This window comes from Orcinus orca, chromosome 19 (genome assembly GCF_937001465.1).
Source record: "Orcinus orca chromosome 19, mOrcOrc1.1, whole genome shotgun sequence".
NCBI classification, from domain to species: domain Eukaryota; kingdom Metazoa; phylum Chordata; class Mammalia; order Artiodactyla; family Delphinidae; genus Orcinus; species Orcinus orca.
In genome coordinates, this window is record NC_064577.1 from 37,925,649 (window position 1) to 37,939,771 (window position 14,123).

The following is a 14,123-nucleotide window of genomic DNA, read 5'->3' on the forward strand; positions in this document are numbered from 1 at the left end:
TTTCTCCTGGGGGGACTGCACCGGGAGCCAGAAGCCACACCATGCCAGGTGGGAGAAGAAAACGTGGGAGAAGGACCCTGGAAAGGAAGGGATTTCACTACATTTCTTGCTGTGCTTAGAATGAGAAGACCACCTGAATTTTGTGTCCCAGCCAGAGCCACAGTCCCCAAGCACCCCCAAGAGCTGCAGATACGCATCTCAATAGTGCCCAACATGGTCTGTAGTCACGGGGTTATAGGCCAACAGAACACCTGGCCACCTGGGGTGACGCTGGGATAGATCCTGGGCTGGCCTGAGCTGGGGAGACCCTTGGCTTGGCAGAAGACGGACGGGATGAAGAACACATTTGGAATGCAGATAAGGAGAGAGTCAAAGGCTGATTGGGAAGGCAACCTCAGTCATTAAAGTCGGCAAAGCCCTGGGCAGGGGACAAGACAAGGGGCCAGCAGCTGAGGCCTGCAGGGACAATTCAGAGAAGATTCAAAGTGGAAAGTGCTGGCAGGTTCAAGACAAAGGTTGCAAATAATACTATGGGGCTGGGAGTTTCCTCTGGCTTTTTGATATTAGCTGTGGGGTGGAGATGGGTCACCACTTTAAAGAAGGGGTGCCAGGCTTCCCTGGTGGCGCAGTGGTTGAGAGTCCGCCTGCCGATGCAGGGGACGCGGGTTCGTGCCCCGGTCCGGGAAGATCCCCATGCCGCGGAGCGGCTGGGCCCATGAGCCATGGCTGCTGAGCCTGCGCGTCCGGAGCCTGTGCTCCGCAATGGGAGAGGCCACAACAGTGAGAGGCCCGCGTACCGCAAAAAAACAAACAAAAAGGGCTTCCCTGGTGGCGCAGTGGTTGAGAGTCCGCCTGCCGATGCAGGGGACGCGGGTTCGTGCCCCGGTCCGGGAAGATCCCACATGCCGCGGAGCGGCTAGGACAGTGAGCCATGGCCGCTGAGCCTGTGCGTCCGGAGCCTGTGCTCCGCAACGGGAGAGGCCACAACAGTGAGAGGCCCGCGTACCACACAAAAAAAAAAAAAAAAAAAAAAAAAGGAGGGGTGCCAGTGTGACACATCACATGGCAGGAGAAAGAATTTTCAGTGGGCAATAATCCAGCACCCAGTAGAGGTCAGATACTACCATTCTAAAGCTGGAATTAGTAAATTTGGTAATCCATGATCATTTCAAAAATCCGTTTGCTTACGGCATCTCCACTGTGGTGGATGCTCCACAGGCTGAGATAAAACAAATACAACCAGCACAACACACACACCAACTCCATTAAATTTATTGCCTCTCCTCCTCCTTTCACATTCTGCCTGCCCTTCAAGGCCCACTTGGAATCCTTCCTCATTCAGGAAGACTTCTAGGGCTAGAGTTAGCCTAGGTGCCAAGCATTTGTTTGCTGAATGGATGAGTGGATGGCCCTGGTGAGCATCGAATCTGGTGATTCTCAATTTTTTTGTATTGTCTTATAATAGGTTACCTGGGAAACAGACTCTGAAATGGAGATTTGTAAATTTCAATAAATTTACACATAGGAAACTTATTGAAAGTACTTTTGGCAGCAACACCTGGGAGTGAGGGCTGGGGAGGAGAGCGAACAAAGTGGGACTGGGCAGAGAGAGGAGTTGAACTGGGCTGAAGCGTCAACAAAATTCTCAGCCAGTTCTACAGGGAGCTCTGGAGCTGGGATGACACTTCTGAGTTGTCCTGTGCTGAGGCAAAAGCGATGGGTATTTACATCCCCACATTCAGAGTTGGATGCCGGCTGCCCCCAGGAAGCAGGAAGGTGGCATGACCTTGAGTGAGATGGCTGTTTTGGCTGAGGGCAAGTCCTGGAGAGGGACTCAGCTGACAGGCATCTGCCAGCACTCCCAACAGCTAGAGGAATGAAGACCTTGGTCCTGAAGAAGAGATCAGGGTGACACCTCACATCATCCACTACATGGACCAATGGTTTGGACCACACTGGGTGGAGGGCACATATCAGAATCCCAGGAGGAGGCATAAAGAGTTGTCCAAGATGTTCTGTTACAACCTTACCCCCACACACACAGAGGCCATCATGATTAGGAACTGCTGATCTACTCCCACCTGCCCTGAGACAAAGGAGGTGATTTGCCCAGGGACACACAGCAGGTAAGCGGCTAGCGTGAAAGGAGCCCAGGTATTTGTGGGCTGCCATTGGGGTATGAGCCGCATTTCCCAAGTGAGCACCAAAAAAGCGGCACCCATGCCGCACCTGCTACTCAGCCTCTGTAATGATAAAAGCCTAGCAGACACCTGGTCCAGAGAAGATGGAGATGTGGTTGGCAGGTGGAGGTGCGAGAGGAGGTGCGTATGTCAATACGTGCATGTGGAATTGGATTGGTTTTTAAAAGCAGTTATCATGTATGGATATGACCTTTGTGCTGTGTATACGTGACTTAACCTGAAGAACAAATCCTCTGATTCTTAATTAACCTTTTCATTTGAACCCCTTGACCAAGAAGCAAATGGAGGCTGGTGAACTGGAAATGACAGCCTCACCTCCCCCATGCCCCAACCTGGCCAGCCACCTAGGCTGGTAATTACCTTGGCCAAAGCTGGGAACTCTTTACAGGCTGATGAACAGATGAGCTCCTGCTAATAGCTGTGATAACCACAGAGCCCGGTCCTACCCTCCTCTCTTTCCTGATTACCTTCTGTGAAACCACAGAGCAGACGGTAAGAATATTTCTCTCTCTCTCTCCACCTCTCCCTCCCCTTTCCCTCTCCCTCTCTCTCATTTCCTCCTTTTAATAAAAAGGAGATCATATAGGCTGAGGATCAGGAGAAATAGCACAAGGAAGGGAGACGTTTGCCTGCAGAAGGCTCTCCCCTCGGGAAAACCAGATGCTTCGGCCATGTCCTTTAGCAGACCTGGTGAACGGCTGATGTTTCTGGAGAGTGCCCCTCAGTAGATGTCAAAGCAATTGGGAAGGCTGGCTCCTGGCCCACAGTCACATGGAGCGGGTGCGGAGGTGTCAGCAAGGTCTTTAGCCCTCAGGGCTCCCAGCAGAACTGAGCAAGGAGCAGCAGGGAAGAAAGGGAAAAATCTATGGGACAAAGAAAGGGATAGGAAGAGAAGGATGGGAGAAGGATGCAAGAGAGGAAGCAAAGGTTAGATACAGGGTGTTATAGGGGGTCTGGGCATAGAAAACATGTCCTAACAGTGGCCTGGGTCTCTGCCACATCCCCCTGAGTTGGCTCGTTGTTTCTGCCTGGACTGTCTTCCCTGTGTCACTCACCTCAAAAGAATTATATTTTATAGTGATTCTATAATGGTGGAATCACATAAGAGTGCTTACTCTGGGCCAGGCCTGTGCTGAGCACTTTACGTGTGCTATCACGAGTGACGCTCAAGAAGCCCTACGAGGTAGACACCATTCTTCCCATTTTACAGGTGAAGGAGCTAAAGCACAGAGAGGTTAAGAAACGTGCCCAGGGTTCACACAGCTAGTTCGAGATGGAGCCAGGCTTTGGAGCCAGGCAATCTGACTCTAGAACCTAGCCCTTAATCATTCTGCCCAATTCCACATCCCCCAGAGCTCTGGGTACATTTCCTGTACCCAGATGTGCCTGATGTAACAGAAAGAGCATTCAATTTGAGCCCCAGCTCTGCCCCCACCCAGCTGTGCAACTGTGAGCCAGTTAACCTGCTTGTGCCTCAGCTTTCTCATCTGTGAAATGGGTATGAGAATACACATCCCGCTTACTGCACAGTACAGGCGCAGGGATCGAGTGAGATTATATTTGTGAAGGCTCTATGTAAGCCCCCAAGGGCCTTGCGTTTGTCCACTTCCACTTCGTGAGCTCCTGCCACGACCATGGATGATCCTTGCATGGCTTATCTGAGCCCCTCTCACATGTGGTGGGCGCTCAGGAATTGTATGCTTCCTGTTGAGCAAATGAAGAAAGAAACAGAACACCCAAATCCTCTCTCCTTCCTCCTCCTGCCTCTCCTTCCTCTGCCTCCTGACCCCCCGGTCCCCTCTCCCCTCTCCTTCCTCTCTTCCCCTTCCCCTTCCTTCCTCCTCCTCCTTTTTCTCCTCCCCAAACCCCAGCCCGGCCCAGTATTCACATTACAATGGGAAGACATCTGCCCTCTCTTTCCAATCCATCCCACGCTTTGCTTTGAGACCAAATTTTCAAAAGTACAACTGAGACCCCATCACAACCTGCTCAAAATCCAAAGTGCTCCGAGGAGAAAGTCTGAGCTTCTGAGCCTCTGCAGTCGGGCCCCACCTCTCTTTCTTGGCCTTGTTTCTCAAGACTCTTTTCCAGGATATTCCAGTCCTCACTCGCTTCTACTGTCAGTTTCTTCACCTGTAATAACATCATAGGTAATGAGCTAACGGTGCCTGACACATGGTTAGCGCTCAATAAATGTAATCAAGATGTTCAGTGAGGGCTTGCTCTGCTGTCTTGGAATCTCGCCTGAGGCCCCAAGGCTGAGGACTTCAGGTGTGAAGTGCCCACACGTTCCGAAGGGAGTTGCCGAGCCACCTGGGTAGGACTCGTTAAGACTGGCCCCATGCTGGTTCTACAACGCTTGCCCCTTATACATTTCGGCCCATGTGGAAGAGAAGGCTAGAGATGGAGGTGATGGGAGGGAGGTGGGTTTTTTTAGACTCCTTGGCTAATGGTGAGAGCTGGGGTAACCACGGACCCACCTGTCTCCATCTCCCCAAGCCAAGTGAGGGCACTCCATTGGCCAGACACGACTGTGGACCTGGAATCAAAGATATCTTGGAAAAACTTGACCTGTGACCTCCCCTCCCCTCCAGAGCTGAGAAAATATAGAGACTAGGGCCCAACTCGCCCCTGAAAAAGTCTAAAGTCAAGAGACCAACTGGAGCAGACCGTGTCGATTAAGAGAGACCATTGAGCAGGGAACAATCCCCACCTGCCGGGTTTAGTGGGGCAAAGATGCCAAGTTTCTCCGAGGACCAGGTGGATGCAGGGGGAGGTGGATGGACAGGACCTGTGTTGAGACGGCGCACCCAAGAGGCCCCAAGGACCATCTCCTGGGGCGGGGAGGCGGCCCTGGCAGGAGGAGGCTATGTGAGTGACGAGGGGAGGAGCTTCTGGGGAGTCACAGAGTGGTCAAGGACCATACCTCACCCAGGGTGGTAGGATCGCTGGTTACTGTTTATTTATATTATCTTTTCCAGCACTAATTCTCAAACCTCCTCTAGAGGAGTGCTCCAGGTTAGACTAATATCCCACACAGAGTGCGTTTCCCTTTGCTTATATTCTTTCCCCTGCCTGGAATGCCCATTCCACTCATGTCTACCACTTAAAATACAATCAGTTTCTTCAAGGCCAGGTGCAGTCTTGCTCCCCTGATGAAGCCCTCGCTGATCTGGCCACCTAGACACCTGTCCTTTCTTTGAATTTGCTACTTACAGTAGCCATAGCTAGTTGCCTATGCCAGTATCCGCTGTCTTCTTATTTAAAAACAAAACCTCTTAGTTTTAACTGGGCACATGGCCACTCAGGATAAAGACTGATTTTCGTAGCCTCCTTTGCTGCTAGGTATAGCCAATTAGATATAAACAGCAGTATTTAGAGCCAGCTTCTAAGAAACTTCCTTAAAAGTCTGCCGGTGTGTGTCCTTTAGCCCTGTTCTTCTTTGTTCCTTTATCCTTTAACATGCCTGGAATGCAGATGTAAGGTAGGGAGCTTAGCAACCATTTTGGACCATGAGATGACCTTGGGGAACGGGAGCTACATGCAAGGATGATGGAGCAAAAGGAGAAGTATGGGTTCTTGACACTATGGGGCTATACTACAAGTTCTGGACTGCCTACCTATGCATTTTAAAAGAGAGAGAGACATACTTCTATCCTGTTTAGGCCACTATTATTTTCAGTTTCTTATAGGCAGCAGCCAAACCCAATCCTAATTGAGATACTGCCTAAATTACACACAAGCTAACACGGGTGAAAGGACCCAAAATAGTAAGTCCCATATGACAGCATCTCAGTCAATCTCTTTTCTCTCCTAACCTGTGACATCTCTGATATCATAGATTTACACAGTCTTTATACTGTCAATCAACTATGCATAGGTTTGTGTATCTCCAACTGTCTAAATATACCTCCTATTATATAGTGCTTTTCAAAGTTATTTTCCTCCCGAGCTTCTTTAATCCTTCAAAGAATACATTACTTTTAACATATCTTACAGATGTGGTTCTGCTGGCTCCAGGGGAACTGAAGCAGGTCAGGGACCCAGGTCTGCTCTCTCCAGGTCCACTGCTGTTCCTCCTACCTCATCCCTACAGCCACTAGAACTAAGCTTCTTGATTTATTGTCATGTTTTTTCCATTACAATGAATGTGAACATTCTCTGGTATGCACACAGTAGGTGTTCAATAAATATATTATATGAAACCCCAAGAAGTTAAGTAATGCATCCAAGCGAGTTTCCGAGATATATCTCAACCAGGGGCTGGCAAACTGGCCTGCAGGCAAATCTGGCCCACAGTCTGTTTTTGTAAAGCCCATGAGCTAAGAATGGTTTTTATATTTTTAAATGGTTATGGAAAAAGGAGAAGGAGAAGAAGAAAAGGGGGCAGGGGCAGGGGAAGGAAGAGGACAGGAACATGTAACAGAGACCACAGACATCCTGCAAAGCTTAAAGTTATCTGGCCCTTTACAGGAAAATTTTGCTGCCCCTGGGCTACTCCATCCTCGTGCAGCTAGAGGTTTTATCCACTAGCAGCGCCTTCACCAGCTGCTGTCCCCTGAGAGACACGATGCCCAGAGAGCTTGGAGATCCCACACAGAGAGCCTGTGGGATTGATCTTCAGCCCTCTTGTGCCGGCCCCGGACGGAACCCCCAGGCCCTCTCACTCTCTGCAGCACCACCTCCTTCGGGATAGATGGGGATGAATGTTCTATCCCCCTCAACCACCCTAAGACTTGGAAACCTTTCTGATTCACTGGTCAAATACTCAAGCCCAATTTATTGAAAATTCATTGGCTTTTTTCCTGTAAAAAGAATAAATAAGCAAACCTCCGTGGCTGAGGCTATAAACTGAAGTGTGAAAGCCCAAACAGGCTGAAACCATCACAGGAAAAACCTTCAGCTCCACCGCATTTCTATTTCCAAAACTACCAGCCCTCTAGAAAGGAGGCTGAACGAGGTTGCCATTTCCAGTACCCCTGGCAGCATGTCCCCCATCAGATCCCTCAGTTATTCACTCAGTAGATGTTTCAGTGGTTAAGTGAACAGGGTTTGAAGTCAGACGATTTTTACCAGCTGTGTGGCCTTAGCTGGAGCACTTAACCTCTCTGAGCCTTGGTTTCCTCATCTGTAAAATAATATTCACATTTACCTAGTAGGATATGCAAAGCACTCAACAGAGTACCTAGCCCTGGAGTGCCCACTAAATGGAAGGTATGTATGTGACATTATTACACTGACCAGCCCTCACTCTTTCTCCCCTCCGTCTTCCAACCCTCTTCTTTATTTCTCCCTCTTAACCACTCCTCAGTTACATGCGAAACCCCATCCTGGAAAGCAGTCCAACCTACCTCTCTAACTTGGCCCTCTCCTTTCTGGCCATGCCCCCAGCCTTGGCACCAAATCTTCCTTAAGCTGGCTCAGACCCTCATCCTCCACGCCTCCTGCCAGGGGTCTCTCCATTCTTCTTTTCCTGCCTGTTGTCCAGGCCACCTTTTTGCCCTTTGCTGGCACATTGTAAACCTAGAAGCTAAAAAATCCATCTTTTATTTGACGTAGCATCTTGAGGAATTCGTCCGTTTTGAAAGCAGGGATTATGCCTTTCTTATTCTACTTACATCTCTGGAGCTGGGCCCATAGTAGGGGTTCAATGAGCATTGGCTGTAGCCTGGCCAGGAGAGCAGACAACGACCAGCTCGTGGCCAGAGTGTCCCTGTCCCGTGACAGGTGTGAATCCCAAGAACCACTTGGACTTAGGGACTGGGCCAGGCGCAGACAAAGTTGTCCAGTTGGAGGGCTGCCTGATGTAATAGAAAAACATGTGGATTTGGAAGTGAGACATGTCTGGTTTGAATTTTGGCTTCACCTCTGTCTGTCTGAGTGTACTTGGACAAGTTGCGTCACCTCTTTGAGCCTTGATTTCTTTATCTATAAAGTGGGATCAGTCTACACTGAGATGCCTATTTACACCCACTAGGATGGCTATAATCAAAAAGACAGGTAATAACACATGTTGGTGAGAATATGGAGAAACCGGAACCCTATACACTTTGAATGGGAAATGGTGCAACCACTTTGGAAAACCATCTGGCCATCGCTCAAAAGTTTAAACACAGAGTTACCATATGACCCAGCAGTTGTATTCCCAGGGCTCTACCCAAAGAAATAAAAACATATGATCACACAAAGACTTGTACACAAATGCTTATTAGCAGTGTTATTCATAATAGCCAAAAACATGGAAACAATTCAAATGTCCATCAACTGATAAATAAACAAAATGTGGTATACCCATATAATGGAATATTATTTAGCCAGAAAAAGGAATGAAGTACTAATACGTACTACAATATGTTTGGGTTTTTTTTTTTTTTTTGGCCGCACCGCGAGGCTTGTGGGATCTTAGTTCCCCCACCAGGGATCAAACCCATGCCGCCTGCAGCGGAAGTATGGAATCCTAACCGCTGGACCGCCAGGGAGTTCCCTACCTGCTACAACATGGACGAGCCTTGAAAACATTCCGCTAAGTGAAAGAAGCCAGACACAAAGGCCACATCTTGTATGAATCTCTTCACATGCAATGTCCAGAGTACGCAAATCCATAGAGACAGAGAGTAGATAAGTGGTTGCCAAGAGCTGGGGGAAGGCTGGGGGCTAAGAGTGAGGAAAATGTGCTTTTTTGGTGGGTGATGGAATGTTCTAAAATTATATAGTAGTGACAGCTGCACAACTCTGGGAATAGAATATAAACCATTGGATTGTACACTTCAAAATGGTGAATCGCATAGTCTGTGAATTTTAGCCCAACAAAGCCATTATTTTTTAAATGGGGTGGGCAAGACCTCCCCACCCAGCTCTCAGGGTTCTTGTGAGGCTCAGAGGAGGACATTGTGCAGGTCTTAGACACCGTGTCATGTTAGTACAAATAGGAAGGCTGGGGCCATGGCTCTTCATACAGTGGAGCAGTTTGCTGCCCTCCCTTCTTTTCTGCTCTGACTTGGGACCCCCCAGGGTGAGAGTTGCTAAGGAGTGACACTGCCATCTGGCAATGACAAGAGGAGGTTCTGGGCCTCCAATATGTCCATCCACCCCAGAGCCGGGGAGGCAAGAAGTGCCTCTCACTGCCTCACAGTCCTCTCACACTGCAAACTGGGAGGGACCTGACCCCATCAGGACACTCTTTTGTGTCCCAAGGCTGCCTCTCACCTCATCAGAAAGCCTCAGAGCTCAGCTTTCTACCGGAGGAGGAAGGGGCCCGTGTAACTTCAGATCTGGGAGTAACTAGGAGCAAGGTAGGGGAGAAGAGGAGAGCTGTGGGTAACCATACTTTGTTGTTGTTGTTGGCTGTGCCGAGAGGCTTGTGGGACCTTAGCTCCCCGACCAGGGATTGAACCCAGACCCTCGGCAGTGAGAACACAGAGTCCTGACCACTGGACCTCCAGGAAATTCCCGACAGACCATAGTTTAAAGAAAGGTGGCTTCAGCCCTCTGAAACCTTTAGCAAGCATCAAATGCTAAAATAATGATGACGATGACTAATAGTTACCACGTGAGCATTTGCTAACTGCCAGGTACCATGCCAAGCAAATACACATGTATGTAATCATCACAAAGACCTTACGAGGCAGGGACATTGTTGATTCCAGTTTATAGAAGAGAAGATTGAGGCACAGAAGTTTCAAGTGAACTGCCCAAGATTGCACAGCTAGAAATGACAGAACCAGGATTTGAACCCTGGTAGCCTGGCTCTACTTCCTGTTTACTCATATGCTCTGTTAGGCTGTGTAAACCCTATAGGCTGCACACAATGGAAGACCAAGGTTATTACTAAGCCTGTTCAATGGCCCTCCCCTCAAGGAAGTAGGTCTCAAACTTAACCAAGCATCAGAATCATCTGGGTGTGTGTGTGTGAAAAATACAGAGTCCTGGGCCCACCCCAGCGAAACTGATTCACTGAGCCTGGCAGACCAGGAATCTGCATTTGTGACCAGTATCCCAGGTGACCCCAATGAAAGCTGTTCCGGACATACTTGGAGACACTTGACCTCCCTGAATCAAGAACCAACTTTTGGGCCAGGCTGGCTAGGTCTGCCCCACGAGGTGGACACTCCCTGTTGAGGCAACGCCACACTTATCCCAACTCCACTGCCCTCATCCAAGTCCTACCCACCTTTAAAGGCCCAGGTCGAGTTCTACATAGTGTCCTACACCCTCCACAGGAGTAGCAGACCACTCTGGTCTAAGTCCTTAACCCCTTATAGAGGAACCCGCACTGCTTCAGAACCTCATTCTAAGCTGCCTGATATTCCTACCTCAGCATCCCGTGGCTACAGGCTTTTTCTGATGAACTAGATCATTGCATGTGCCTTAAATGTAGAAGCTTTTATTTTCCTTGTATGTGTCCCCCACAGCTCATAGTAGGTTAGCATTCAGTAGAGACCTGTGGATTTGGTTACAGACCTCAAGTGCCAATACGCTCCTATTGCAATGATTAGCATGACCAATGTGCACAGCTGGCCAGTTCAACGTCTGCCTGCCCAGGGTCCCAGTCCAAGGGTCTGGATCCTTCCTCCACGGGATCCAGGTGATTTCTCCACGCCAGGCACCATTCTAGCACTGCGGGTCCAGAGGATGCACCCTCTCTGAGGGCTGACACAACCAAACAGCTCATTCTAATACTGCATCTTTGGGTGCAATTTTGCCCCCTGGGGACATCTGGCAGTGACTGGAGACATTTTCAGTTGTGACAACTGGCGTGGTCGGGCTACTGACATCTAGTGGGTAGAGGCGAGGGATGCTGTTAAACATCTTACAACGCACAGGACAGCCCTACAACAAAGCAGCCCCCAGCTCCAAATAACAGTTCCGAGGTTGAGAAAGTCTGCTCTAACAGAGTATGCCAAACCTGCAGCATAGCAACGACCGATGTTATTAATGAGAACCCAGAGGAAGGAACGATTAACTCCCAGGGAGTATAGGGGTGTTGGAGACGGATCGCAGAGGAGATGCTCAGTACATATGAACTGACTGATGAGCGATGGATAGGAAGATTTTACCAGGCAGAGGCAGGGAGGAAGGAGAGGGTGTTCCTGGCTGCGAGGTGTCAGAGTGGCTGGCAGGTTTGGGAAGCTGTTGCTGAGTACAATGTGGCCAGAGTGCCTGGCGCTCGCCACCCAGCACATCTGCTGCCATCTTATTCCCTCACTCATTTGATCAGCAAACTCTGACAGAGTGGCACGGGCAGCTCTGGCCCTGCTGGAATCATCCCCGATTCCGAATTAGTGATCTCTGAGCAAACAAGGTTTACTTCAACAGGTGTACAGGGTTGAGCTGAATGTGGCCGTTGAGCTGCAGTGAAAGGTGAGACCCCCTAGGTCTGCAGCTGTGAAAACATAGCAGTGGCATCATCTTAAAAGGCTGCCATCTGAGGTTGATGTCTTCCTTCCCAGAACAATGAACGAGGGGTTTCCTGCTGTGGCACGTGAGGAAAATGGGTTTGAAAGAGTGTACGTGCTTCTCAAAGTTAGATAGGAATGAAAACACATTACAAAGGAATTCTGAAAAAAAAAGAAGTAATTCTGGTAATGTTTGACTCTTTAAAAAAAAAAATAACCAACTGTAGATGGCCCTGTTTATTTTAAATAGGTGTTTTCCTTGATGAGCTCAACTTTGCCATCTCCTCTCATACCTCTCTTCAGGTGTCTCTCTCTCTTGCTTTGGCTTCTCCACCTCTGTCTCTCTTCACATTGAGTGCCTGTGCGTGTGCATTGTGTGTACACGCTTCTCTTTTTTTGTCTGCATTTTTGTTTCTTTGAATCTGTTGCTCGCATTCTCTCTCTCTCTCTCTCTCTGGGTTTCAATATTTTTCTTATTTCTAGTCACCTGTTTCTGAGTCTGCTTCTCTCCCCCTTCCCCATTCCTTGAACCTCTTTCTCCTCCTCTGTCTTTAGCCTCTCTCAATAACTGACCACAGTAGATAACTGAAGTGTATTTCTATTACTGGTTGTATCTACCGACTAGAGTTACATCCTCCCCATACTTGATTTTTTAAAGCAACTGATGGAAACGTTTTCTATTTCTCTCACCCTAATGTTCCCTGAAGGAAGCTGCATTTTACTTTCATCTTCCTCCATTGATTTATTTTTCTATTCTGTGGGTCATCCCTTGAGAGGAAAAAAATATAAGTTCTCCACTGTCCTTTCGCTGTATTTCAGCGACGAGCTGGCCCAGGCCCAGGGGGTGTGGAGGCACCGGGGCGCGTAACGCTGGGGAGACAGCAGTGAGGCTCTGGGTTGGGGGTGCCCCAGTGCGCTGCCACTGAGGGATTTTCTTGGTTGATCTGATTTTATCGGAGCCAAAACGTGCTTTGAGTTTAACAGGCAGCTCTGGAGGAGTATCTACGGATTCCTAATTCATCACCACAGACTCCCCCTTCTTCAGTGTTGCCTGTAGTGGCTGGAGAGGGATAGAACATGATTGAAGATAGTCTCAGGGAGCAAATCTTTTACATCTTAAAAGGAGAGAGGGGCTTCCCTGGTGGCACAGTGGTTGAGAGTCCGCCTGCCGATGCAGGGGACACGGGTTCATGCCCCGGTCCGGGAGGATCCCACATGCCGCGGAGCGGCTGGGCCCGTGAGCCATGGCCGCTGGGCCTGCGCGTCCGGAGCCTGTGCTCCGCAACGGGAGAGGCCACAGCAGTGAGGGGCCCGCGTACCACAGGAAAAAAAAAAAAGGAGAGAGATTTTCAGCCTGGCAGGAACATTGAACTAGATCCAGGAACTCTTCGAAGGTTTGCACTTTCCTCTTTGGCTCAGAACTTCGATATGCAGGATGCCTTTTTTGCTAGGTTATCGGGTCCAGCGCTCCGTTCGACCTCTTGCTGGAATTGACTTCTCCATCTTTCTGTCCTGGCCCTCATCCTGTCACTCCTGGACTCTCCCAGGGGTCATGATAAATAGAGTCACAGGACATGGAATATCGGGGATGAAAGGGTCCAGGCTAATTGCCTCGCCTGATAAAGGAGAAAACGAGTCTCAGAGGATGGAAATGATTTGCCCAAAAAGCACAAGGCTACCTGGTGGTGGATGTCTCCAGTACCCCCTACCTGGCTGGAGTCTGTGGACTAGATCTCCATCTCTGCTGACAGTTCCAGGATCTGGGGCACACAGCCAGCCTGGCAGCATGAGTGGGTCCATATGGCAGCCCTCAGGGACCATCCCCATGCATACATGATGTTCACCCCCCAGAAGGATCACAGATGACCCCCTGCCAAAGTGAAGGGGAAGGAGGAGGGGAAACTACTGAAGCAATCACTCCTATGTCCACTTTCAGTCTCATTGAATTCAATTTCATTTATTGATGTATTAGTGTAAGCCAGGCTCTTTGCTAGAACTGGGGACAATAGGAAGTTGAGAGCTTTAAGCTGTAATACTGAGGTACATGTGAGGTGACAAAGGGGCAGAGAATCAGTCCTCTCTCCCAACTCAGTTGGTTAGGGGGGTGACTCCAGGAAGGCTTCCTGGAGGAGGTGATGTCACGAGAAGTAACTGGACTAACGTTCCATTGGACCCTTCCTCCGTGAGCTCCTGGTCAGGGCCTTCTAAGGAATACCATGGAAATGAAAGGCATTTTGACATATTAGCAATTCAGATCAAAGCACTTAATGTTTCCATCTCAGTCTCCAGACTCACTCACAAGCTGTGTGGCTACAGGCAAGTCACATGACCTCCTGAGTCTCCCTTGAGTGCTCTGGGGCTGGGGTGAGTGTCCAGCAAGATGCGATCTGGGAATGCAACTTGCACATTTTAAAGTGCTCCGACACTGTGGGCCATTATAGCCCTTAGGATTCCATTTAAATCCTCTGGCCTTGGAGTGCAGCTGAAAGCAAAGCCATACCCCTTCCCTGGAGGGCACAACAAAGGA

At 49.2% G+C, this 14,123-nt stretch overlaps 1 protein-coding gene across 2 annotated transcripts in view; it reads right to left on the minus strand.

The window, feature by feature from the left end:
- Positions 1–14,123, minus strand: part of LOC101279155 (ADP-ribosylation factor 2) — a 101,243-nt gene that overhangs the window by 18,883 nt on the left and 68,237 nt on the right. Inside the window, exon 5 of one of the 2 annotated variants that reach the window (XM_033438997.2) lies at positions 4,121–4,334. The exons of the other annotated variant lie outside the window; for it this stretch is intronic. Within the exon in view, the coding sequence (XP_033294888.1) occupies positions 4,191–4,334 (144 nt within the window). The 3' untranslated portion in view covers positions 4,121–4,190. Of the gene's footprint in view, positions 1–4,120; positions 4,335–14,123 lie in introns of those variants that run through there. 2 annotated transcript variants of the gene reach the window in all.